Source organism: Micrasema longulum, unplaced genomic scaffold (assembly GCF_059751315.1).
Source record: "Micrasema longulum isolate JH-2025_06_02 unplaced genomic scaffold, ASM5975131v1 h1tg000692l, whole genome shotgun sequence".
In the NCBI taxonomy this organism is placed as follows: Eukaryota; Metazoa; Arthropoda; class Insecta; order Trichoptera; family Brachycentridae; genus Micrasema; species Micrasema longulum.
Window position 1 is genome coordinate 787,390 of NW_028277888.1, and position 26,263 is coordinate 813,652.

Below are 26,263 nucleotides of genomic sequence, written 5' to 3' on the forward strand. Positions count from 1 at the left end.
ATTCTCGAGATCCTAGATTTTCAAATAATTTAATTTTACGTAGATGCAATAGAACTGCAGCTTTAAACTTTAATTCATATCTTGGAAAAGAAAAACAATTTAATCTTAAAAACACATGAGACCCACCCTTTCCTGAACTCCATATGGTAGAAAATTATGTATCTTTTAGAGTACGATATCTGATTTTAATGAATCTGTTTTAGATAGTAAAAATGAAATGAAAAGAAAATATAATATGTATGTATATGATATATATGTTATAAAAACCTCCCTCTCTAAACAAGATTGTTCACTCTATTAGAGGGGTAAAAACGTTATTATTAATTACGTTTGTTCAAAATATTAGTCATTTAAAAAAAAAAAACCATTTATATTTTTCACTTTATTTGTTTAATTATTATTATAATAATAAAATAATACAGTATTTACAACATAATATTCACATTCATAAAAACTAAGTCTAACACTGTGATGCGTATTTTAACACTTTTGTACACACTTGTCCTAATTTATAATAGTTGCACTCTTTTATGTGTACAGTTATATTAATTTATGTATTCACTCCTCATTTATCTAACCTAGTATTTTTTACGTAAAAACTCTTTTCATTTTAAACAACATTTTTAGTTTGTCTAAATTTTCGTTGACAAGGACTGGATTTAACCCCTTGAGAAGTTAATTAAGATAACAGTAGAGAAGAGAGCATTTAAGGATTCGGACAGATATAAAAATAAAAGGTAATTGGTCTAAGACGTGTAAAACTGAAAAATATTTTCTTTGTAGGTAAAATAATTCATTGATTTCATCCGCTTTAATAATAGTTTTATCTCTTTAACTTCACAAAAATCAACAGTTAGAAGAATTTAAGAAATATAAATGTTTAGGCAAAATAATGAACGTTACACAGTATTTAATGTGCCACGTTGACCTGCAAATAATAGGTCTTGTAAATGCTTAGACTTACATATTCCCTTCTTTTAAGTGTTCTCCATCTCTGTAGTAATGTTTTAAAGTATATTTCAATTTATTTTTTTAATACAAATATTAACATTTTTTATTTTTGAATTATCCAGCATTCTTTCAAACCACTTTATTCCTTTGTGTATAATAACAGTATTTGTCATAGATGTTTAAATATTCTAGAACACGGCTGGCGGTTGGTAATTTGCTACTAGCTTTATAATAATTGTTTAATTATTCTGGATTTTAGGCATTAATTCTTTGTACATTTTGAGGATTGTTCATATTTGATATAAGAAAATAAACATTTAACTGTAATTTATCACTCTTTTATAATAAATTCGTACAAATACAAGTAAGAATTCAGCCATTGATAGGGCAATCGCGTTTTGAACATTGTTTCTGCATAAAATATCGACACATTTTTCTGTACATATGGGCAGTTCAGCAGCACTCCTTCTGTACGTTTCAGAAGAAAAATATGGAAAGATAAGAAAAAAAAGAAAAAAAGAAAGAAGATAAAATAAATCATAGCGGGAATGTTTTTAGAAAAGGATTTGCAGTCAAATTTAATTGATTATTATGGGAAGTATTCGGCTGAAATCTTTAATTATTTCTATTTGGAAATAATAATTACAGTACTGTTTTTTGTCTTTGCATTGTGTCATATTATATTTACTGTCCATCATTATGTTTGTCGGGTTTTTAGTGGAAGCGTCATAAAATATTTTATTTATTTAAATACGGCATTTTTACCATTATAAAGAGTGCTTAAAAATAAAAAAAATAAAAAATCGAGTATGAAATATTAATGTACTCGTACTGTACATATTTTAAATTACTTGAAATACATATATGTTTTAAAGAAATTATACAATAACAAAATACATTAATCAATCAAATTATTACTATTCCAACCCAACCTCCTGAAGATGATTTGCTCTTTTTAATAAAAATATGTTTCTCACTTTTTTTTTAAGTTAGGCGGAGATAAACTAAATATAGCAAAATATGATTTTAATGTATATTTGTTGAGTTCACCTTCTTATTTGTCTTAAGATTATGATTTACATTTTCTATAATTACTCCATCAATTGTAACTTAAATTTTATTAGGAAAGTATTCTTTTATATTTGTCTGCATCGCTTAGGGCGTTTGCCTACCGTGCAAGAGGTCTCTGGTTCGATTTCTACATGGCCGATATAAAATATTTTTTTATTAAACAAGGTGTTCTTACATTTCAATATTTCATAGTCACTGGATTGGCATCCGAAGCGTAAAACTGATCATTTTGTCATCGTGTATCTAATAAATGATCAAGATACGCTGTGATATGTGTACCAATCCAGTGTCCAAAGCACTATTAGGTGCGAAAAGAGAATTATGCTTTTTTTATAAGCTGATTTGTCAGTCTGTGAAGTTATTTATTTAATTCACGATTTAAGACGGTGCATCATCGTCTGCTAAGGAAAATACATAGCTTGGATGATTGGCCTCGAGAGAAAAGACTACACTTACAGAGTAATGGAGTCAATGCTAAAATCTCAAGTTCAAAAAATATCAATAAAATTGACTCCATATTCATGTTTGATTTACTAAATGGCTTAACTGTTGTACCATCGTTACTGGAACAAGTGACATTCAATGCTTCGATCATTCGGTCGCTTAATTATAATGTGCTGTTCCTTGGTCAGCATAGCATAAACTATGGCTTGCATACACCAATATCCCGATTGTCTCACATCGAAAACTCGAAAAAAGATCTGGACTTTTTTGGTGTAAGTCTTTCTAGATTTAAACAAACAGTAATATAGAGCAGATCTTGTCTCGAAGTAGTTATTATTACTTATTTTTTTTGTCGTAGCTTTAATTTTCTTTAGTTATATTTTATTTCAATTGTACCTATAAATACAAAAAAACGCATTTACTCTTAAGTGGACTGTATAAGTCCGTAAATACATAAATATGAGTTAGAAAATTTTGCCCGTGTTCTACTCCAAATGCATGAAAATCCACGGTGTGTATTAATTATAGCGTATTATTTTATTATTGATTTATGCAGGTCTGCCAACCAATATGCAAAGGCGGATACAGATTTTTAAACACAATCACGTTAAGATGGTTTAAAAGCGAGCAAAAATTAATGTTTTGCGGTCCAGATGTTTGGCGCAACAAAAAATATACGAGCAGATGAACTCGTGTATTAATTTTCATATAAGCGAAAGCAAAGTTATGTTTATATTAAGCGTATAATATATAGAGATGATTACATTTTTGTATCTCCGGGCGTTTTTATGAAATTTGGGAAAATAATAAAGTATTAGAAATCGAAGCAAATGGAAAAGACTTTTTTAAAACAGGTGCATAATTTACCATATCTAAATTTGAATTTAGTTATTTCAAATTTACACATTCATTTTAACAGCTAACAATAATATTAAAGAAGGCGTGTATAATTCAATGTTCATGTAATCATTCTTTTGATAATAATTATTATTTCTCTTTAAAAACAAAATGTTTCAGTTTTGTTGGATTTTTGTTGATACCTTTAAAATCGAAATGCAAACAACCCAGTAAAGAGTAATTTATTTACGTTTCAGAAAAAATATTTTCTTTCCCTAATACAAACGGTCTAGTATCTTGAGGTCATTTTATGAAGGGATTTGAATACTTAACCTATTATTCGATAAAGTAAATTTTAAATTACGTGAAATATGCTAGTTAAGCCTACCACTAGACTACAAAAAAAAATAGCCTAAAATGCTATTTTGACCATGACTTGTGTGAAATTTAGAAATTTTAATATTATGTTGGTATCTGAGTGACTTATTCATCTCAAATTCTTTTATTATTTATTTTATTTGAATAATAAAATTTATTTTTTAAAGAGTGTCTACTGTATGAACCTTTCTATAGATACGAACATGAGATTAACAATAAAACATAAAATGCGTAGCTGAAATATTTATTTATAATCAAAATAATAATTGAAAACAGGTGTGATTAAAAATTAACATTAAAATAAAATTAAAAATAAAAATAAAAAAACAGAGTAAAAATAATTAGTGAAAAGAATGGAATTCAATTTCCTATACAATTTTTTCAATTCTCGGCGTGTACCTCGTCACTCCCACCCGAATGCAATTATCAAGATGTAAATCTGTGAGCCTGTTTCTATATTTACTCTTAATAACCTTCACAGTGGAAAACGTTGACAGCAACCATTTCGTTAAAATTTGGCACATTTTTTATTTATTTCCGGAGTTCAATAATAAAATTGACTAGGCAAATTTAATATCCTACGCCAGCCACCGAAAAAACCTCGGCGAGCTACCGGTGGCTCGTGAGCTACCGTGTGGCGATCACTGATTTAAATGGTGTTGTTGATTTAAATTCTTTCGTTCGTTAGGTTTAATTTATAAATTGTTGAATTGTGTTTTATACTCGTAGTTATAATTTATTGACGTTTATAAGAGATTCACTAATTCCTATGTAAAGAATATACTAAACTAATCTAAACTAAATGAAATATTTTTCAATCTGTTTTGTGCAGTCTAAATGAAAGTGAGCACCTAAAAATTTTACGTTATAAATAATATATCACTTGCGAGTGCAGTGCGATGGCATTTTTATGAAGGCACGTCACGCACATAAAAAATGCAATTTGCACGATAAAAATATTACAAGCGGGGATTGTTAACTCTTTGCTCACCGGCACGGCTTTTGTAAAATAATTTATATCTCTTATTTGAGAATGCATTTGATACAACTTATCACTGTCAGTACATATTTGGATGTTGTTGTGTATAGTCAGGGTCTACGTTCAAGGCGCACGGGAGGAATGCGGTAGTTTGTTGTGAAAATTGGCCGTTCGATATTCGCGAAAATATTATATTCTTGAATATTGACGCGCTAATTTTTATCATAACTCAACCGGACAGTATCACAACACACTACCACATTCCTTCCGTGTACCTTGAAAGTAGACTCGGTCAATAGTTTAGACCATTTTGGAGCAATTATTTCCAAAAAACTACTCTCAGGGATCACTTTTGCGTAGAGCTGTCACCCGTTTGTTAGTGTAAAATTACTAACAATATTTTGAGTTTGTCCAAATTTTTGTAGACAAGGACTGGATTCAACTCCTTGGGGAGCTTTTTATATTAACATATTACAACAGAGATGAAGAAGATTTAAGAGAAGGTAATATAGAAGTCTAGGCATCTACAGGGCTTATGACTTGTTAATGGCTGGTTTATGTGGCCACTATACACACTGTGTAGCATTCACCATTCTGCCCATATTTGAACATCTGTATTTCATTGCCATTGACAGATCATAAGCCCTGTAGATGCCTAGACTTTTATATTACCTTATCTTAAATGTTCTTCATCTCTGTTGTAATATACTAAAATTACCACTTTACAAACCTAAATATTTTAGTAGGTAAGTTTATGGTTTGAAGTATTGTTACTGTTTTATCATAATATTGGTTTTTCATTTATTTTTGTCAATATACACATCATATTGAAAAAATGAAAAAATTACGTCTTTTTTAAATTGCCATTATACGGCGGTACACATTTGTGCCACTATTTTTTTCATATATGGAGTTTTCAAAACAGGAAAAGTACGTAATTGTTTTCTAGCTGTGAAAAAAAAAATTCAAGAAGAAAAAATTCAATAGCACTAGTAAATCTTTGTTCAGGGTTAACTGACTTACTCCGACTTGTGTTGAATGGTTAGCGTATTAAGCTAGGGTTTCCTAGGACAGCGGTGCCCGTATCTTAACGGCCGTAATGAACGGTGATGCGGTAGACAGCCGTCGTAACGGTGACTATAGAGTTGTTGTTGTTGATAACACTATTTTCCTAGGAAACCACTCTCTAGTCACCGCTACGACGGCTGTCCACCGCATCATCATTCACTACGGTCGTTAAGATACGGGCACAGCTGTCCCAGTAAACCGTAGCTTTGGACTATCATACTTTAGGCATTGAGTTCAGATCCTGGCAATAAAAGAATGATAACTGGTTCGGTAAAACAAAATGGTTTCGCTTTCATGTATCAAATAGTTAAAACACACAATCGGTTGGTTTATTCACAAAAGATATAAAAATACTTGTATTAAGATTTGCATTTAAATTTCTAGGTGGAATAATTGCTAAAATAGAATTGATAATTGACAAAAAACTAGTTTAATCAATCTTTAAAATTATACTGTAGGCAATGTTTTCATAAGCATTGTAAATATTTTTATTTACATATTCTAAATACAGGTAATATATACTGAAAAGGGTTGTGGTCCCAAGGCTAGTGTCGCAGACTCATGGATCACAGGTTAGATTCGAACCTTACTCGAGTTATTTACAACTCGTTTAAAATGCCCCCCAAAATTAAAATATTTGCGTACATCAAAAGAGCACAAATATATATTTTTTTTTTAATACAAAAACTCAAATTAATACAGCTTTTTGTGTTTGTAAAGCGTTTCTACGTTATTTTTAAAAGGTTTGATTATACTTGGACATAGTTCATTCCTAGAAAAAGCTTTTGCTTAATATTTTGACTCTACCTATATTAAGATATGATAAGTTTATTTGTTTTTGAAAGAAAGTAATATTAATATATTTATATTATATTTTACTTTGCATTACAATGAAATCATCAGCCCGTTTCCTTAAATTTTAGGCTTTCTTCAGTTTCGCAAAATCAATTTTAAAAAAAACTAGATTAGCTAAAACCTAATATTTATATTACAGTTAAACAGCAAAAATAAGAAGCTTTAGCTGAATTTAATAGTTAATTAACGAATATATTTTTTTAATCACTTAACATCCTTCGATTCGATTGTCAATGCACCGCCCCTACTATGCCACTGGAGTAAGGATAGAGCTAATGGCGAAAACTTTCGCCTCACGTGGGAATTCCGAGATCAATTTCCGGCGAGATCACAACAATTCATGACTGTTTTCAAACCTGCATTATAATTGATCAAAAATAATATATAAAAAATAAGGAATAATTTAAAAAAATATATTTATAGATGACAACCATGAAGTTTCGCATAAATAAATTGTCTATGTTTTTATGAATGTATGTATGTGTATGCGCATGGGTGTATGTACGTGTGTGTGTATGTACATGTGTATATATGTGTATATTTATATATATGTGTATGTCTGTATGTATATGAATCAAAATGTGTATCCGAATAAGTTTATATTTTGTTTGTCTGTGCTCTATATTAATTTGTTAACTATTATAATATATTAAAATTTAATTGCCTAGCTTGAAACGGGGTATGTACCCTTGTTAGCTGGGCAAAGTGAACATGGAATTGTATTTTGATAAAGAGTGTGAATAAATAAATAAATTGAACCTCTTGACATGCCGAATTCATAAATGTAGTTGCACTATATTCCATTGATTTAAAACATTCTAGATGTTAACCTTCTTTCTACTTTTTGTTTTCGCTGTAAATGTTAAATTCAATGTCTTTAACCGCAAGTCATTGCCATGACAATAGTTTTTTATGCAGATAAGAAAGCAATAGATGATTTCATAATTTTACAGATCAAAGACTCTAAAAAACAAGATTCGCAGAATAAATATTGTGGTCATGTATTAATTATGCAGTCAAATGATTCTCTTCCGTTCGTTGCATTATTGTTCTTCTTTCACTAAAGAACGCTTTTTTGCGATAAATGTGTAATAAAAACATCATCATCTTTTTGGTGCACAGGGAACTGTTTTGGTACTCCAATCTTAGCGAATCCCGTTTGTTTTTAAGAGTTTTTTGTAAGGTTGTTCACTGCAATATTTCACTGTCCTTGGACTGGCACCTGAGGCCTAAGACTAATTACCGTATTCTTCTGTAACACATAATTGAGATACACTGCATGTACATTTCCAACACAGTGCCGTATGCATCATCAGGTGTAGATTAGAGTATAATGATGATGATGATTAATTAATTGATCAATTGATTTCTTTATTTGTGCTTTATTAAGTTAGTTCATAAAATCTTAAGAACTAATATAATCTTTAAATAACATAAGATTTTTTTATCAAAATTTCTCAAGAACATTTTTTTTTAAATAAAATTTTAAATATATCAATTCTTTCTATTTCTTTTATTTTTTCATGTAATTTTCAGGTTCTTTTATTTTTTCTGGTAGCTTCAACCCTTAGTACAATGAATTTTGAGATTAGGTTTTTCCTCCGATAAGGGATATATAAGAGTTTTTTGACATGTTTCTAGTAAATTCTGTTTGCAATGGCGTCATTTCTAACAACCACGTACAAAGCTAATGATTCTTGTACAGTTTCTGTTTAGTTCTTCCCTCCACTAAACATTACCAACCATTAATGTTCCACACATCCATTTCTGTCCAGTTAACCATTTATCTCTAAGAAGACCCATCTTCAGTAACAGCAAAATACCAAGGAACATAGTACGATTTGCAATTACTGTGGGATGTGAAAAAATTACATAATATCTACATGCGTTCACGTACGAAGATGTAAACTTAATATCTTAATAAGTTTTTAAACGTGAAAACACGACACGTTTTTATTTTGTGATTATTTTTACTCGAAGGGTCTAAAACGTAAGATGTTACATAAATACATAGATTAAATTCAATCATTTTGATAAAAATATCAACAAAATTCCTTCATTATATTTTATTCGGCCAACAAAAGCTTTCGCCGGTCTGCTTAATTGTTTACAACATTTTTAAACTGATATACTATTTTAATAAACAATTTTTTGGGAAAGCTAACAAAGGCTCGTTGTTCAAATAAACAATATAAAATTTAACCAATGAATTTTATTGATACTTTTATGAAAACCATTAATAATGGATACATTACGTATATTACTAATTATAAGTTTGAAATCATTTTAAGTGTAGTTTTAAGTATCAATTATACTCAAACTGTATTATTGCGACTATAGATTTTTTTTTTCAATATATTTTTAAATAAAAAAAATCGATTGGAGACAAGTCCGCTACGCCAAGTAGTGGTTGGTGCGTTCGAATACCATTCTTGAGGTCCTAGGTTTGATTTCTGGCAGGTTAAAGGTGAAATATCGATTTCAAAGATTGTTTAACTGAACTGCAATATTTAATTGTTCCTGGACTCGCGCCTAAAGTATAAGATTGATCATCTATCTTCCTGTAGTTTTTTATGGAACCACGTAGCATTCTGTTTACGAATTCAGTGCCCTATGCACCACTGGGTGTGGAAAGAGGAATGATGATGAAATCAGTATTTGTAACTGTCCGAACTCAGGATCTCAGGCATGGTAGACAAACACGCCAACGTCTACACTACGAGCCAGACTTATCTTTACTCGATTTTCTTTATCGGGATCTAGTTGTTTTTACAAATTTTTGAAGGAATGATCCTATCACGAATATTTGGAGCATACAATGAAAATAAAGAATGGCCTTCTAGATACAATTATCAACTTTACAAATATTAAATTTGGTAATGTATCCGAAACAAAACACGTTTATTGTATTTTAATCCTACTTTATATACAAGAGGGTGTATTGTGACGCGTTTCGTCTTGTTAGGACATTTTCATGTCTCTTTTATATTAAAAAAAATAAAGTAGTATTAAAATCCAATAAACGTGTTTTATTTTGGATGCATTACCAAATTAAATGTGGAATTCTACTAATTGTCTGCATACACAATAAATAATTTACAAATATTGTTAAGAAACAAAAAAAAATCATGGTATTGTTTTTTTTTTTATTCTTAGAATTTTTTGCTTTATTTTTTTTGTTTTTTTTTAAAAAAACGCGCTTTTTTTTAACAAGTCGATAAACTTTTATTAAATGTTAGTTTGTTTAACTTTTGTAATAAATATCGTGTGTATGAGATGGATAGTTGAACAAAAAATGTAAATTTACATTTGGTTTTAAAAGTGCTTTACAAAATTCCAAAATTATAATTATAAATAAATATACTTAAAGTCCCGGACTTGAAACACCTATACCATGCACTGGCAAATTCTGTGTTGACTTACGGTCTAATTGGTTGGGGAGCTTGCACGAAAACCGCCCTTGAACCTGTAACAATTGCACAGGTTCAAGGGTGGTTTTTCAATCAATCTGCAATCTTTAATCCGAGTAATTTTTAAAAAAACATTTCTTTACCCAAGTGACTTGCTCTTCAAAGAATTTCGAGTACTGAATATTATTCAACGGTATATATTGAGAACGGTAGTGGTTACACACATAAATAGAGACATTTACTCAAGCGTCAACCACAACTATAATACAAGATACTCTAATAGGGATCTGATACTAAGTGAAGGGGTCAACACTGTTCTGGCATCGAGACAACACTATTACGTAGGCAAAAAAGTCCATAACCTTTTGCCAGAATCGTGGAAAGACGGGAGTGTTGTCAAGTTACGGAAGGTGTTGACCTCGCTCTTTCATGAAATTGGTCGTAGGGAGTCAGAAAAGTTGATGCATGCCACGGATTGGAGAATCTTACTGGATGTCAAAAATAAAATATAAAAAATAAGGAATAATTTTTTAAAAATATATTTATAGATGACAACCATGAAGTTTCGCATAAATAAATTGTCTATGTTTTTATGAATGTATGTATGTGTATGCGCATGGATGTATATACGTGTGTGGGTATGTACATGTGTATATATGTGTATATATATATATATAAATATAAATGTGTGTATGTATGTCTGTATGCATATGTATCAAAATGTGTATGCGAATAATTTTATATTTTGTTTGTCTGTGCTCTATATTAATTTGCTAACTATTATAATATATTAAAATGTAATTACCTAGCTTGGAACGGGGTATGTACTCTTGTTAGCTGGGCAAAGTGAACATGGAATTGTATTTTGATAAAGAGTGTAAATAAAAAAATAATTAAAAAGAAACAGTTATTGTGATATTTTACAACGGAAATGCATGTCAAAGATAAATATATTATATAGAACCAACTAGTATTGGTATCAGAGTATTAGCAGAGAAAAACACAAGTTATATTAACGAGGTAAATTTAAAATACTTTACCTGTATTTCGTGTAATGTTTTTTTATCTTTGTACATATTGTAAAGTGATTACTCTGATAAAAAAACTCGTTTCATTTCATATTTTTTGTTTTTTCTTTATCATATTTATACCCATCCACAGTACTTTCTTTTCCATTGAAGAATCTTTTTGGATGGCCAACGGTATCTCAAAGCCACATTTATCTTGATATGTGTTATATGAAGATCTGGTAAACTGATTGAGCTATCAATTAAGATGTACCTACTCACGCACGCGCTCTACCAACTTGATTAAAAGACTTATAATTTATTATAGCCATGGTTTGAAATCTCCACAAAAAACAAGCAGGATTAGTTTGCGTATTTTATTTAATAAAAATGTTTTTTCTCGGCTTTTGTTTCTCTTTTTTTTTACATATTAGTAATTAGCTGATTTTAGTGGCCACTTAACACGCTGTGTAACATTCACCATTCTGCCTATGTTTAAACATCTACATTTCCTCAAATCTGTTCCATCTTTTTAAATTACATCTGTTGACTTTTGTGAAGTAAGAGTTTTACTTAGCAAACATCAACAGAAGTAAGTAACAGCTTTGGCGTCCCTTTAAAACTAGTCGAGTTATCAAAGCCCTTCACTCAAATATAAATGCCGAATCAGAATTAGCGATGTTGTCACAGATTAATTTAAGCTTATCACCGGAGTTCATCAAGGTTGCGTCCTTGCACCATTGTTTTTTATGATCTTTATGGACTTCATCCTGAGGAAATCCATTTTAATTGATCTTGAAATATCTATCTTCTCTTCCCAACAACTCTGCGACCTTGAGTATGCCGATGATGCATTTATAATTGACGACTCAGTCGGGGGTCTTCAAGTCACTGCAGATAGACTAAATAGGTACTCCACACGCGTGGGTGAATAAATAAATATTGCAAAAAACCCATCTATTGTGTAACATGTTGTGCCTTGACGTCCAAAATCCCCTGACTATTAAACCAAATCATCAAAAGGGTCGATAGGTTCAAATACCTGGGAGTATATGTTGTGGAAAATAGCAGCTTCCAAAAAGAGCTGGGATTGTGGTTAGGAATAGCAGATGCCGCATTCAACAGTATGAAGTCTGTCTAGAGATCGGATATTCACTTTTTTAAAACCAAATGCCACCTACATAACGCCTGCATAACACCTTTTCTCCTCTATGTATGTGAATCGTGGCACCTCGCTGGGGCGCAAACCTGCAAAATACTGAGTTTTGCGCGGTGTGTGCGGGGGTTTGACTTTGTAAGTAATGAGAATAAAAAAACGGACACAGTAAACTCCGGTGACAACTGTCATCAAGCGTAGGCGATACTTGCTAGGCCATATACCTCCAGAGAGCCTTAACCACGCTTGCCTACTTTACGAGGCATTAGGTTCTTGACGTTCTGGACGTCCGCTACTGAATGTTCGTCGGCAGTTTATGTCAGAACTATGGGACGCAAACTGGGAGGACACAGGAGCTGGCAGCTGACAGAAATGCTTGGAGGTTCTCTGTGGACATAATATGCTCCAACTAGGGAGCGGACATAGAACAATGTACATATTACTTAATAAATAATGTTTTTAATTAAAATCATTAGGTACAATAATCTGTATGTAATTAAGATTTGACAAAAAAGGATTCGGCTCATTTTCCGCATATTTTAAATCAGGTACTCAATGATACTAAAACACAAAAATTCTATAAATGCTAATTTATTTGCAAACATGATTTCTTAAGTTATTGTATTTGTCGTGGTCAGTTTTTTGCTCATTGAGAAACGAACAACATTAACGGTAAAAACTTATATTTCCATTCCAATATGTTATGTACATGACACAATTGGTTTTGTAGACATATTATGTTTATATATTTTTGGATCAGGTAATACATAAACGAATCTGTTTTGAACTCTTACTGATACACGCTCATTATATTTACAAAAAATATCAACTAATTAACAATTTAAAACATTCTTTATCACAAAACCAAATGGATGCATGTCAATCTTTTAACTTTGATCCATTTAATACAATATTGATACGAAACCTTTACAAATAAACAGGTACATTAACACGCAAGTAGAGATAGTGCTGCGAACAAATTAATAAAAATAAACTTGTTTCATGCAAATATTATAACAAAATATGCATTTAAACATATTGTATCAGTTTAACGTCTTTTTATTTTTGTTTTTGGGAGCTCAACTAGCACAATTTGGACTTATAGAAGCAGAGATCATGAAACAATTAATTATTTATTGATAAAAAAAACGTGAGAGTATATAGAGGAAGGTAAAAAAGTTTAAAACAATAATATGCCGATAAGTAATAAAGTTTTATACTCTTGCCAGTGTTTTGTTTATCTAAATTATTAATCATTTTACTATGGTTTTAACAAGATGACAAATTTTAATATTACTTGCAATTTAATTTTGTTAAAATAAAAATAGTGTCAGTCTAAGATTAAATCAATTTTCAACACACAAAAAGTGCTCTATATTTGTGGAAAAGGGGACGACACGTAACAAAGTGTTAAAAAATTATAGGACAGGAAAATAATACATTTGTAAAGCCTATTTCTCCGAGGAAACATCAATTTACACATTGGGGAGTAGAAAAAACCTATTTTTGGCAAATGAGATTAAGTAGAATTACCTTTTCGCACTTAAAATACAAATATAATGAGCTTTTTATTTAGCAAAATTCATTTAAACCAAAAGCAAGAAGTATGATCATGGGAAAAGTTAGCTTTTAAATTTGATTTCGTTTTATGGGTAACCAATATAAATTTGCTTTAATAAAACGCAAAATATGTGTGACTAGAAATGTTAAATATCTATTCATTATATCTGTACCTCAGAGGCAGACGGGTGCAAATCCAGAATTTGATAAAATGACATTTCGATTTTCGTATCCAGTTTATGATCGCGTCCATTGATTTTGAAGAAATATAAGTCTTATAATGAAATAACCAATGTATTAATATACTATTTATGCTTTATTAGTTCTATTTAAAATCGTTAATTCAGTATTAGACAGCCCTAAAATTTTGGCCCTCATTGGTTTTAAAGTACCAGTTAGAGTGACTAGGCTAGTTCAACTTTATCGCTGCAACAATCATATCTCAATATATTCTAGCAATTCAGTACTGAATCGTCTACATGCGCTGGGTAATAAACATTCGAATTTAGGTGACATATTTTTATTGAAATTTCCAGCTTATAAACAATTACTTGTAAAACATTTTAGTGTGGAATCAATATTTTAATTATGTTCTTTCTAAGTAAGCATTGAAAAATGTGTTATTGTATATACTCCACTGTAAATACTTAAGTATGTATGTAATGTAAAAGGTACTTGTACCGCTGATTCTTGAAAAAATAAAATAAAATAAATACTGAAAAAACAAATTAGTGCTGTAAATAATTAGAGATCACTTAGAGTAAGTAAATTTTTTAGGCTCTTGTTGAACATTTGACGATTGGATTTGCATCCGTCTGCCTCTGAGGTACAGATATTATGTATTTAATAAACTAATTTTTGCTACAAATCCTGACATTTTCAAAATGAGCCTGATGGCAAATTAGACTCGCAATGTATTTTTTATTTTCATATCTTAATTTGACAACATTACTCTCAAACTTTACTGCTTTCAATTGATGTTTAATACTTAATCGTATTCCGTATTTATTTATGCTGAAATAGTTAATTTGGAGTCACTGCCGTATAGGGTTGCCTTTATTTACTGTAACCAACAGTCGAATTGCAAATTTGGGAAAATATTAGTTCAAACTGAATGCTAGACCAGTAACGATTTAACATAAAATAACATAAATTGGCAAATCGATCTACAAGCATTTTATTTTTTTATTTGTAAAAAAATATAGTTACTTGTGCTGCTTAGAAGAACCTTCTACTCTCATTCAAATTACAACATATTTCTATGAAAATTTTGACAAATAACATCATCATTTTAGTTATAATTAGCAACTTGTTTTCACCTTTTAAGAACCGTGTCTTACCTGTTAGATTACTAACCTTAAAAATGGACATTTTATTTTTGATACAAACATGATATGGATATAACATTAGTAGATACGCCTGCAAGAAAAACTATATTTAAAGAAATCAAATGATAAATACTTTAATAATATTTTATTTTCGTCATTTATACCAATAAATTGTTAAATTACGTCAACTGGTTTAAGTTTAACTTACCCACTTACCCATAGTAAAACAATGTGATGAATCTTCAAATCTAGTTCCAAATATCTAAATATTATTGTCTTAAATTTAGTATCTACTAACATTTTGAATAAATTAATAAGTTCATTAAGTAATTTAATGATGTTAGACGATATACAAATAAAAATAACATAAAAATTTATATATCTTAGTTAATATGAACATTTGTGTAGCAAATGGAATATTTTTTATTAGAAATAAAACTACAATGCATGGTTTATACTAAGTTTACCAATTAAAACATCATAGTCATTTTTCTATTCATACCCAGTGGCGCATATGGCACTGGACTGGTGATCCTACTTTAGTGTATCTCAATCATTTATATTACATAGAAAGTAGGGTGATTAGTCTTTAGCTTTAGGTGCCAGCCCACGAACAATGAAATATTGCGGTAAGAACTACCGTAAAAACTAATATTCTACATTCACCCTGCCAGGAATAGAATCAAAGACCTCATGCATGGTAGGCGAAAGTATGATAATAATATAATATTTCTAAGAAAATTATTCATTATGGCTCATTATTAAGATAATTCCAGATAATATTTGTGTACATTTCAAGGCCCGTGTGACAATGGAAAATTAACATTCATCTTCAATTTTATCTACAAAGTAAAATTAAGTTTTCTGTATTAATTTTTAGAATATGCATACATTTTTTTTAACATGTTCAATTAAAAGTAACCGACGAAGATACTTTAAATTTTCATACAAATATATATTTATTTATTTAACTTTTGTACATAATGTTATTTGTACATTGGCGGGCTTATTGCCAAATGGCAATTTCTTCCAACCAACGTTTTAACCAACAAAATATACGTTTTCGTACATAAATAATGATTTTACCCTATTGACAGTCGAAGATAACTTCTTTTTTTACTTCCTATTGTAATTGCCCCTTAGACATGTTTACTGCAATAACTGTGAAATTCATTTAGTTTTTTTTATTGTTAAACAGTAATTTTTATCAACTTACCAAAAACAAAACTGATATATTCGTAGCATTTATCGTAAAATGTTTAGTGCAAAATACTGTAAAATTCAGGAAAGTAATTTTTGGACAAAAATGCGCTTTTTTCTTTCTCACGTGTTGCGAATCTGTACGTGTCAACACTTTCAAGAATTATTTATCTGCGTGTTATCTTCTTGGAATTTAATGAATTTATTTCTGCCACATTTACAGCCCGTGTAACTTATCATCATAATGGACCGTGGTTGCAAATAAGCATCGGGAATTTTTAAAAAGAATATTATTTGGGTACAATAATTTTCAAGCTCTTACGTAATGAAATCTTAGCACTCGCTTTAATTTCTGATAAGGGGGAACTAACAAAATTTAATAAACGAAAAAATATGCAAGGAAAAATGTAATTACCTATTGAATACCGTTAAGTTTTAAAATTCGGGCTTCAAAATATTATGAATAAAATATTGTTCAATATGCATTGGGGATAAACTGGGAGCTTAATTAACCTTAATCTTTTATTCCTGATATATATTCTTTTGCTTTGTTTGGTGTCTTTGATTATAATCCCCAAATCATTATAATTAATCGTATTGTTCTTTTTATAACATAGGTACCTAAATTATATTATGAATAGTCTTCTAATTTACGAAATTACTCGCGTTTGAGGTGATTAGTGAAAATTAAACATAAAATACGGCATATTAGCAAAATATCAATATAAAAAAATATCTCCTAAAACCTTTTTTTCATTTTTAAAAACATTGATTTTCGTCTGGAAATCTAGATTTTTAATAAGACTTAAACGCGCAGTCACAAAAAAACCTGCAGTGCGGTATAAATTGCCTATATTATATAAACATATTACAACAGAGATGAAGAACATTTAAGAGAAGGTAATATAGAAGTCTATGCATCTACAGGGTTTATAACCTGTCAATGGCTGGTTTAAGTAGCCACTTTACACACTGTGTAACATTCACTATTCTGGCCATATTCGAATATCTATATTCCTTCAATTCTTCGGACTGTTGATGTTTGTGAAGTTAAAAAGCTAAAACCTTTATTTATGCGGGTGAGATTCATCTAATTGAATTATTTCACCTACATACTAGTCAACGCCTGAAAAATTTATTTTTTCAATTTCTATACTGTGGATTTATCAACAATATCCTTTTGTTGCGTTTAGTGTCTTCGATTATAATCCCCAAATCATTATAATTAATCGTTTTGTTATTTTTATAACATACCTAAATTGTATTATGAATAGTCTTCTAATTTTCGAAATTACTCGCGTATGAGATGCCTAGCGAAAAGGAAACACAAAAGACGGCATATTGCCAAAATATTAATCTAAAAAAATATCTCCTAAAACCTTTTTTTCATTTAAAAACATTAATTTACGTCTCAAAATCTAGATTTTTTTAATAATAAGACTTAAACGCGCAGTCACAAAAGAAACCTGCAGTGCGGTATCAATTGCCTATCAACAGTCTATTTGAAATTCCTATGAAAAAATTGTTCTTGTAAGTTAGTTGAAGAAAATCACAGGCGTCGTTGTTCTACCGTATAATCTATATGCAGTAAATTTAAAAATAAATAAAATATGTTTAATCACTGTATGTTTGTAAAAGTATTTTCAAAATTTTAGTAGTGAGTTTGTATAAAAGGTATGTATAACGAATAAAACAAAGGCGATTATTGGTTCCTATAATAATTTAATGTTGAAACTTTACAATAATTATTGTCTGTTCCGGACGCGTAAAATCGAATAAATTAAAATAATACATTAATTAGAAAGGATCCCCGGTAAATGTATGGAACTGATGGCTGGGCTCTCAATAAAGATAAAATGGTCACTTTCGAGCCTGGCCTCAGTATTACCGGGGAAAAATAGCTAGGTTAAAATGAATAAAATGTACAAAAATATATTATGTAAATGTCATGTTGCGCGCGTCGCGGCTGCCGACGAAATGGCCCGTACGGGCATTGAGCGCCCGTATTTACGCCACCTGCGGCCGGCGGCATGTAGCGAGTGGCGGGGAAAGATTACCCCCACCACTCCGAGGCAGCCGGCGCGGGTGGGATGGCCGACTCACGGAGCCCGACGCGCACCGCTTTATAAGGCGGTCAATTGGAGATATTAAATTAGTTGAGTTCCTAACTCTGAACAGTTCACACGTGTTTTATTCCGTTCTCCGTCCTGTTCGCCTTCCTGCACTTCGCTCTTCGCTCCGCTCTGCCTGCTGACTGCCTTCGCCTCTCTGCACCACTTGGACCGGGTGGAAAGTCCTTTTCAGGGCTATTGAGGTTGACTTGCGGTCGGCGCAGCTGTGCTCCTACCTTCCGACTTTGTCTTTGGCTCTGTCTGGGAGGGCGGCTTCCCACTTACGCCGGGAAGCTTGACTGCGGCAGACGCGGGTGACGAACCGGCGAAACTTTCATCGTGGTAACGCGTACGTTACATTTGGTCCTTCGGAGCTAAGGATCGTCGCCAGTGGTCTCCAGTCTACAACACACCTACAGCATGCCGGTCAACAGATCGCCTGTGTCGACGCGTTCGGGAACGCGTCGAGACGCCGGCACGGAGCACGAAGAGGAGCTTCAGGAGCCCCAACCGGGGTCTGTACGAGCACATCAGGAGGAGCCCCAGCCAGGGCCTTCACACGACTGCCAGGAGGAGCCTCATCAAGGACTTCTGGAGGAACAAAAGGACTCGGACGAGGGATCCGCACCCTCGGAGCGGTCCATCTCATCGGCGACATTTCGCCGACAGATGGAGGAACGCGAGGCGCATCACGAGAGGCAGGTGAGCAGCCTCAACGAGATCATCGCCGCGCTGAAGGCCGCCAACGCGAGAGAGGACGCCAGACGAGACATGGCAACCCCCCTCACGCCCACCATCGAGAGGGACCTCACATCGCACGGGACGTCGGAACCGGCTCACAAGCCGCTGCCGCTGACGTCAGACGCGTCTAGGACCGACGCAGCCCTCAGTACGAGGGAGGCTGCCGCCGCACGCCACGCCGCACGCTACGCCGCTGATCCGGAGGATACCGGAGCGGCGTACATCCAGCAGCCGAGCCACTACGACAGCAGCCGGGCGAGAGACGGGGCCGCTTGGAAGCGCCCTGTCACCGACGCGGAAGCAGCCTTCAGCACAAGGGAGGCCGCCGCCGCACGCCACACCACACGCTACGCCGCTGATCCGGAGGACACCGGAGCGGCGTACATCCATCCACCGAGCCACTACGACAGCGGCCGGGTGAGAGACGGGGCCGCATGGAAGCGCCCTGTCGCCGACACGGAAGCAGCCTTCAGAGCAAGGGAGGCCGCCACCGCACGCTACGCCGCTGATCCGGAGGACACCGGAGCGGCGTACATCCATCCACCGAGCCACTACGACAGCGGCCGGGTGAGAGACGGGGCCGCATGGAAGCGCCCTGTCGCCGACACGGAAGCAGCCTTCAGAGCAAGGGAGGCCGCCACCGCACGCTACGCCGCTGATCCGGAGGACACCGGAGCGGCGTACACACTTCCGCCGAGCCACTACGACAGCGGCCGGGTGAGAGACGGGGTGCCACGGAGGCACCCGGTCGCAGAGGCGGACTCCAGGACGAAGGAGGCCGCCAACACACGCTACGCCGCTGATCCGGAGGACACCGGAGCGGCGTACACATTTCCGCCGAGCCACTACGACAGCGGCCGGGTGAGAGACGGGGTGCCACGGAGGCACCCGGTCGCAGAGACGGACTCCAGGATGAAGGAGCCCGCCAACACACGCTACGCCGCTGAGCCGGCCTACGCCGGAGCGACAAACGCACATTTACAAGGCCGCTACAATGAGCGGCATCGGGACAATGAGGCGCCACCCGCACACAGCCGAAGGGAGGACGCCGACGTACGCTACGCCGCCGGGCCAGGCGAGCCCGTAGCGGCACGTACTATACCACTGGGGGGCTACGAGTTTCGTGACCCGGTGAGCGCGTGGGTACAAGAGGGGCTACCCACGGAATACATGCCGCCGGGTGCCACCGGCGAGCCTGTGACGAAATACAGACAGCCGCCGGAGTGGCACACGTTCATGGCGAGGCAAACCGGCGCTAGGGATCTACCGCAATTCTCCGGCGACCCGCTAGAATGGCGAATATTTAAGGCGCAATTTGATCAATCGACACAGATGTGCTCCCTTACAAACGCGGAGAACATTCTCCGTCTGCAACGAGCCCTCACAGGACGGGCCAAGGCCACATTGTCGTCTTTGCTGGTAGATCCCCGAAATGTGCCGGACATTGTGAAGATGTTAGAGGCCGCCTTTGGACACCCGGAGATCGTCGTGGACAGAGTACTGGAGCGGATAAGAAAACTCCCTAAACTGGCCGACAACGCATCCCTGGAGGCCCTGACGGACTACGCGGTCGCGATAAGAAACGTCGTATCGACCGTAGAGGGCCTCGATGGAAGCCACCTCTCCTCCCCGAAGCTTCTGTCCGAGATGACTCAGAAGCTGCCACGAGTCGAGAGGATGATGTGGATTATGTCACGAGCGGATACCGTGAGAAAAGCTACCCCCAGGGATCTGGCACTGTGGCTAGCGAGACTGACCGGTGCAATACCGAATGCGGGTTGCATCGGGATCAGCACGGAACCCGCCCGAGTGGAGAAAAGGCGTACCCAAGAAAGGCACGTGTTTCTCACTCAGGACAAAAAATGCCTGTTCTGCGACATGAGTGGACACGCATTCGGACAATGCCGGAAGTTTCTCCGGAAAACGGTAGAGGAGAGGTGGACAATTGTGCGTGCCAAGTTCGTGTGCTACGGATGCCTGGAACCGGGACACAAAACGACCACCTGTGAAGCGGCGAAGTGCGACGAGTGCCACGGGCGGCATCATCGGTCACTACACCGCGAGAGAGTGGACAGTACGCCGAACGAGCAAGTCTTATTGACAAGGCGAACGGAAGTCCCAGTGACCTTCAAGGTAGTGCCAGTAACCTTGAAGGGCCCGCGTGGGTCAATGGAGATCCACGCACTACTAGACGAGGGTTCATCGGTAACTCTCCTCGAGGAGGATGTCGCCCGTGCAGTGGGCGCCACCGGGGCCTGCGAGGAGTTGAGACTCATCGGTGCCAGTGGGAACACGGACACGCTACAATCACAGCGTGTATCCGTAATCCTCGTTAAAGGAAACAGAGAATTTGGTGTCCAGGCACAGACGGTGCGGGTCATGGATCTGCCGCACCGCAACCGAAAGAGCACCAAGACACACGGGCCAGGCATCAAGCCGAAGATGTTAATCGGTCTTGATTACGCCACCCTAATGGTATCTACAGGCCCGCCAGTCCTACAAGAGGACGGGCGGCTAACCATCGAGACGGCCCTAGGAGCCGTCACCTACGGCGGGGCTGTGCACCCCGCCTTTGAATTACCCCCAGACGGCCAGGGTGAAAGGGACTTAGCGGAACTGGTAAAGAAGAGCTTCGCCGTTGACTCGCTAGGTGTAACCACCCTGGAACGTTGCCGCGCCGCAGATGTGCGAGCGGCGGAGCTCATGAGCAGCTCAACCACACAACTACCATCCGGACGATGGGAGACCGGTTTACTGTGGGCGAAAGACGGAGATTCTTTGCCCTGCAACCGGCAAGCAGCCATGAAGCGGCTGCACTCCCTGGAAAATAAACTACGGAAGGATCCGATACTGGCGATCGCATATCGCGCCAAGATGGCGGACTACATTGAAAAGGGATACGCCGTCAAACTAAGCCGCGAGGAGGTAGACGCCCACCATTCGCGCAAATGGTACCTGCCCCACTTCGCGGTGACAAACCCCAACAAGCCTGGCAAGATAAGGGTCGTGTTCGACGCCGCCGCCCAGTTCCAGAGGACGGCGTTGAACGACCATCTACTGACGGGACCTGACCTGCTTTCATCCCTCCTCGGAAACGTGATCCGCTTCAGAGAGGGACGAGTAGCCATCGCGGCCGACATACGGGAGATGTTCCTGCGGATAAGAATCCGGGAAGCCGACCAGCAATCGCAGCGGTTCCTATGGCGGACGCAGGACGGGCAGGAGCCCGACACGTTTGTCTTCGCGTCCATGATGTTTGGAGCGAAGTGCTCACCCAGCAGCGCGCAATTCGTGCGAAACACAGTCGCACGAGCACACGCGAAAGAATTTCCCGCCGCAGCAGAGGCGATCGAGCACAATATGTACATGGATGACTACCTAGACGCCACAGACAGCGAAGAAACAGCTGCAAGCCTGGTACGCGATGTTACCCTCGTACTCGGCAATGGCGGGTTCCGGCTCACCGGGTGGGCTTCAAACAAACCAGATGTCCTGGAAGAAGTAAAGGCCGACGACCGGGCCAATACAGCAGTCACCATAGGGGAAGAAGTAATGACGGAGCGGGTCCTCGGGATCGTATGGGATCCCAAGAGCGACCTATTTATATTTCGGCACGGAGCCGAAAGTGCAGCCATCCCGGAGCGACCCACCAAGCGCGGCATGTTGAGCGCCGCCATGAGTATCTTCGACCCAGTAGGCTTCATTGCGTGCCTCACGATACGGGCGAAGATATTGCTGCAAGCCATCTGGAGGACAAACACAGGTTGGGACCAACCGCTGCAACCGGACCACGCCGAAAAGTGGTTGGAATGGCGCGACCTGCTGGCAGCGAACGGCTGTACAATACCGAGATGCTCGCTGCAAGGGCAGAAAGAACCCGTGACACTGCACGTGTTCTGCGACGCGTCAGAGCAGGCATGCTGCACAGTGGCATACTTTGTGGGGGCCGATACCACAAGTTTCGCAATGGCGAAGTGCAAGGTGGCCCCCCTAAAGCCTCTGTCAGTGCCTAGACTAGAACTCCAGGCAGCGCTACTAGCGGCAAGGATGGCCGCCACCATAAAAAAAGAGAGTCGAGCTCTCATCACCCAAACCGTGTTCTGGACGGACTCGAGCACGGTCCTGTGTTGGCTGCGAACCGACCCACTGCGGTACAGCACGTTCGTCGCAAACAGGCTGGGCGAGATTGACGAGCTCACAGACGTACGGGACTGGAAATGGGTCCCCACCAAGGACAACCCAGCCGACATAGGGACCCGCGACAAGGGCCCACCCGACCTTGCGAGGTCGGGACTATGGTTCGGAGGCCCCGGCTTCCTGAGAAAAGGGGAAGCCGACTGGCCGAAAGAGAAGAAGTTACTACAACAACCGGACGAGAAGACGCTGGAGCGGAAACAACCCCGCCACTTCGTGGGCCACATCAGACGGACGGAGGCCCTACCCCAGGTGCAGCGCTTCTCGTCGTGGACCCGACTCGTCAGGGCGACGGCATGGGTGCTGCGATTCATCGCACGATGCCGCCGCCACGAGTCCCTACCGTCCCCAGGGGGGACCTTTGAACTTCACGCCTCAGAAACACGGGCCGCAGAAATCATGCTGCTGAAGCGGTCCCAGGAGACGGCTTTCGGAGAAGAGCTGGAGCTCCTGAGGCGAAAGGCGCCTATCCCGCCGCACAGCCGCCTCCATGCAGCGGCACCCTTCTTAGACAAAGAGGGAGTCATCCGGATGGGAACGCGCATCCAAGCGGCACAGAGCTTCGCAGAGGACTGCAGCGCGCCGCCTATCATGGACGGGACCTGCCCATACACCCGGCTGCTGATCACGCACAGCCACCGGAAGGGTGGCCACCCGGGAGTCGAGAGGACGATCGCCGACCTGAGAGCCAGCTACCTCATCCTGCGACTCCGCGGGGCTGTGAGGAAGATAACACGATGGTGCCCGCTGTGTAAAATGCTGCGCAGCCGGCCCCAACCCCCGCTGATGGGGCAACTGCCTGAGGCCCGACTGGCTTTCAGGACGCCGCCGTTCACGCACTGCGGGCTTGACTTCTTCGGGCCGATGATGATCACCAACGGCCGAAGAAAAGAAAAGCGCTATGGGGCACTGTTCACCTGCCTCACCACACGCGCGATCCACCTGGAGCTAGCGTCGTCCCTCGAAAGCGACTCCGCCATAATGGCCATAAGAAGGATGGCCGCCCGCAGAGGCTGCCCACACGCGTTATACTCGGACAACGCTACCAACTTCAGGGGAGCGGACAAAGAGCTGAAACAGGCCGTAGACGAGCTCCTGGCGGACCCCAGAATGCTCGCCGAACTTACAGTTCGCAAAATTGAGTGGAAATTCATTCCGCCCTCATCACCTCATATGGGGGGAGCGTGGGAAAGACTCGTGAGGTCTGTAAAACGAGCCCTCCACGCAACCCTCAACGAGCAGGCTCCAAGAGAGGAGACCCTCAAAACCATATTGGCTGAAGCAGAGTACACCGTGAACAATCACCCGCTCACGCATGTGTCAACCAAGCCCAACGACGAAGCACCGCTGACCCCGAACCACTTCTTGCTCGGGTCAGCCAACACACAGCCAACTCTGGCATATTATAACAAAAGGGAAGAAGGGGCCTGCCTTCATAAGCAATGGAGGATCGCCCAGAAAATGGCCGACATGTTTTGGCGCCGATGGCTGAGGGAGTATCTTCCCACCTTGGCGCACAGGAAGAAATGGCGCGAGCCCGCGCCTCCAATACAGGTCGGGGACCTCGCGCTCATCATGGACCCAAATCTGCCGCGGAATTCTTGGCCTCGCGGCAGAGTCACCCGTGCAGAACCAGCAGCTGACGGACAAGTACGAGTCGTCGAGGTGCGGACCACCAACGGCACCTACACCAGACCAGCGGTGAAGATCGCCGTACTAATGAAGGAAGAGGAACAACGCGCCCAGCAGGAAAATAGTACAGACTAGCTGCACGGGGGGAGTGTTCCGGACGCGTAAAATCGAATAAATTAAAATAATACATTAATTAGAAAGGATCCCCGGTAAATGTATGGAACTGATGGCTGGGCTCTCAATAAAGATAAAATGGTCACTTTCGAGCCTGGCCTCAGTATTACCGGGGAAAAATAGCTAGGTTAAAATGAATAAAATGTACAAAAATATATTATGTAAATGTCATGTTGCGCGCGTCGCGGCTGCCGACGAAATGGCCCGTACGGGCATTGAGCGCCCGTATTTACGCCACCTGCGGCCGGCGGCATGTAGCGAGTGGCGGGGAAAGATTACCCCCACCACTCCGAGGCAGCCGGCGCGGGTGGGATGGCCGACTCACGGAGCCCGACGCGCACCGCTTTATAAGGCGGTCAATTGGAGATATTAAATTAGTTGAGTTCCTAACTCTGAACAGTTCACACGTGTTTTATTCCGTTCTCCGTCCTGTTCGCCTTCCTGCACTTCGCTCTTCGCTCCGCTCTGCCTGCTGACTGCCTTCGCCTCTCTGCACCACTTGGACCGGGTGGAAAGTCCTTTTCAGGGCTATTGAGGTTGACTTGCGGTCGGCGCAGCTGTGCTCCTACCTTCCGACTTTGTCTTTGGCTCTGTCTGGGAGGGCGGCTTCCCACTTACGCCGGGAAGCTTGACTGCGGCAGACGCGGGTGACGAACCGGCGAAACTTTCATCGTGGTAACGCGTACGTTACAATTGTCAATTGATTTCCTCTAGATATATCTGAAAATTAGAGATTAATAAATATGAATTATACTTATGTGTTGGAGTATTTTCTCTCTGCCTTTCCGGGCTTAAGTGCTTCACATCAGAAATAAAACCCGATATCGCCTAATTGTGGGAACCAGCCAATACAAAATGTGGTAGTTGATTCGTTTGGCGTGTCTTGGTGTTTACTTTGTATATCTATAGATATAGTCAACTGATGTGGGAATTGTGAAGAAGAAGAGATACGACAATGCCCCCTCGGGGAACAATAATATTAAGTGTTATTTCGTTTGACACGAGGCATTTTTAACGCCACATTATGATCTCGCGTTACCACCCTTGGGGGTTTGATACGTGAATTAACTTTTTAATATAAGTACTCGTACTACTGCAGCTTAAGTCATACCGCTGTCTTTTTTTCCTTGTCGTCAAGAGCCATGGGCAATCGCGGAGGTCTCTTTT

At 38.8% G+C, this 26,263-nt stretch overlaps 2 protein-coding genes across 2 annotated transcripts in view; one reads left to right on the forward strand and one right to left on the reverse strand.

Moving 5' to 3' along the window:
• LOC148279624 (uncharacterized) overlaps nucleotides 1-26,263 on the reverse strand; it is a 199,718-nt gene that overhangs the window by 141,698 nt on the left and 31,757 nt on the right. The gene's annotated exons all lie outside the window — the stretch shown is intronic.
• LOC148279626 (uncharacterized) lies at nucleotides 18,776-25,057 on the forward strand. Its single transcript, XM_088229660.1, has 2 exons — nucleotides 18,776-19,244; nucleotides 19,995-25,057. Exons 1-2 carry the CDS (start codon nucleotides 18,776-18,778, stop codon nucleotides 25,055-25,057), a joined length of 5,532 nt encoding a protein of 1,843 aa, XP_088085786.1.

Coding starts and splice junctions, on each gene's coding strand:
- LOC148279626 (XM_088229660.1), top strand. CDS start 18,776: ATGCCGGTCAACAGATCGCCTGTGTCGACGCGTTCGGGAACGCGTCGA. Junction 19,245..19,994: donor TAGGACCGACGCAGCCCTCA/GTACGAGGGAGG, acceptor ACCCGGTCGCAG/AGACGGACTCCAGGATGAAG.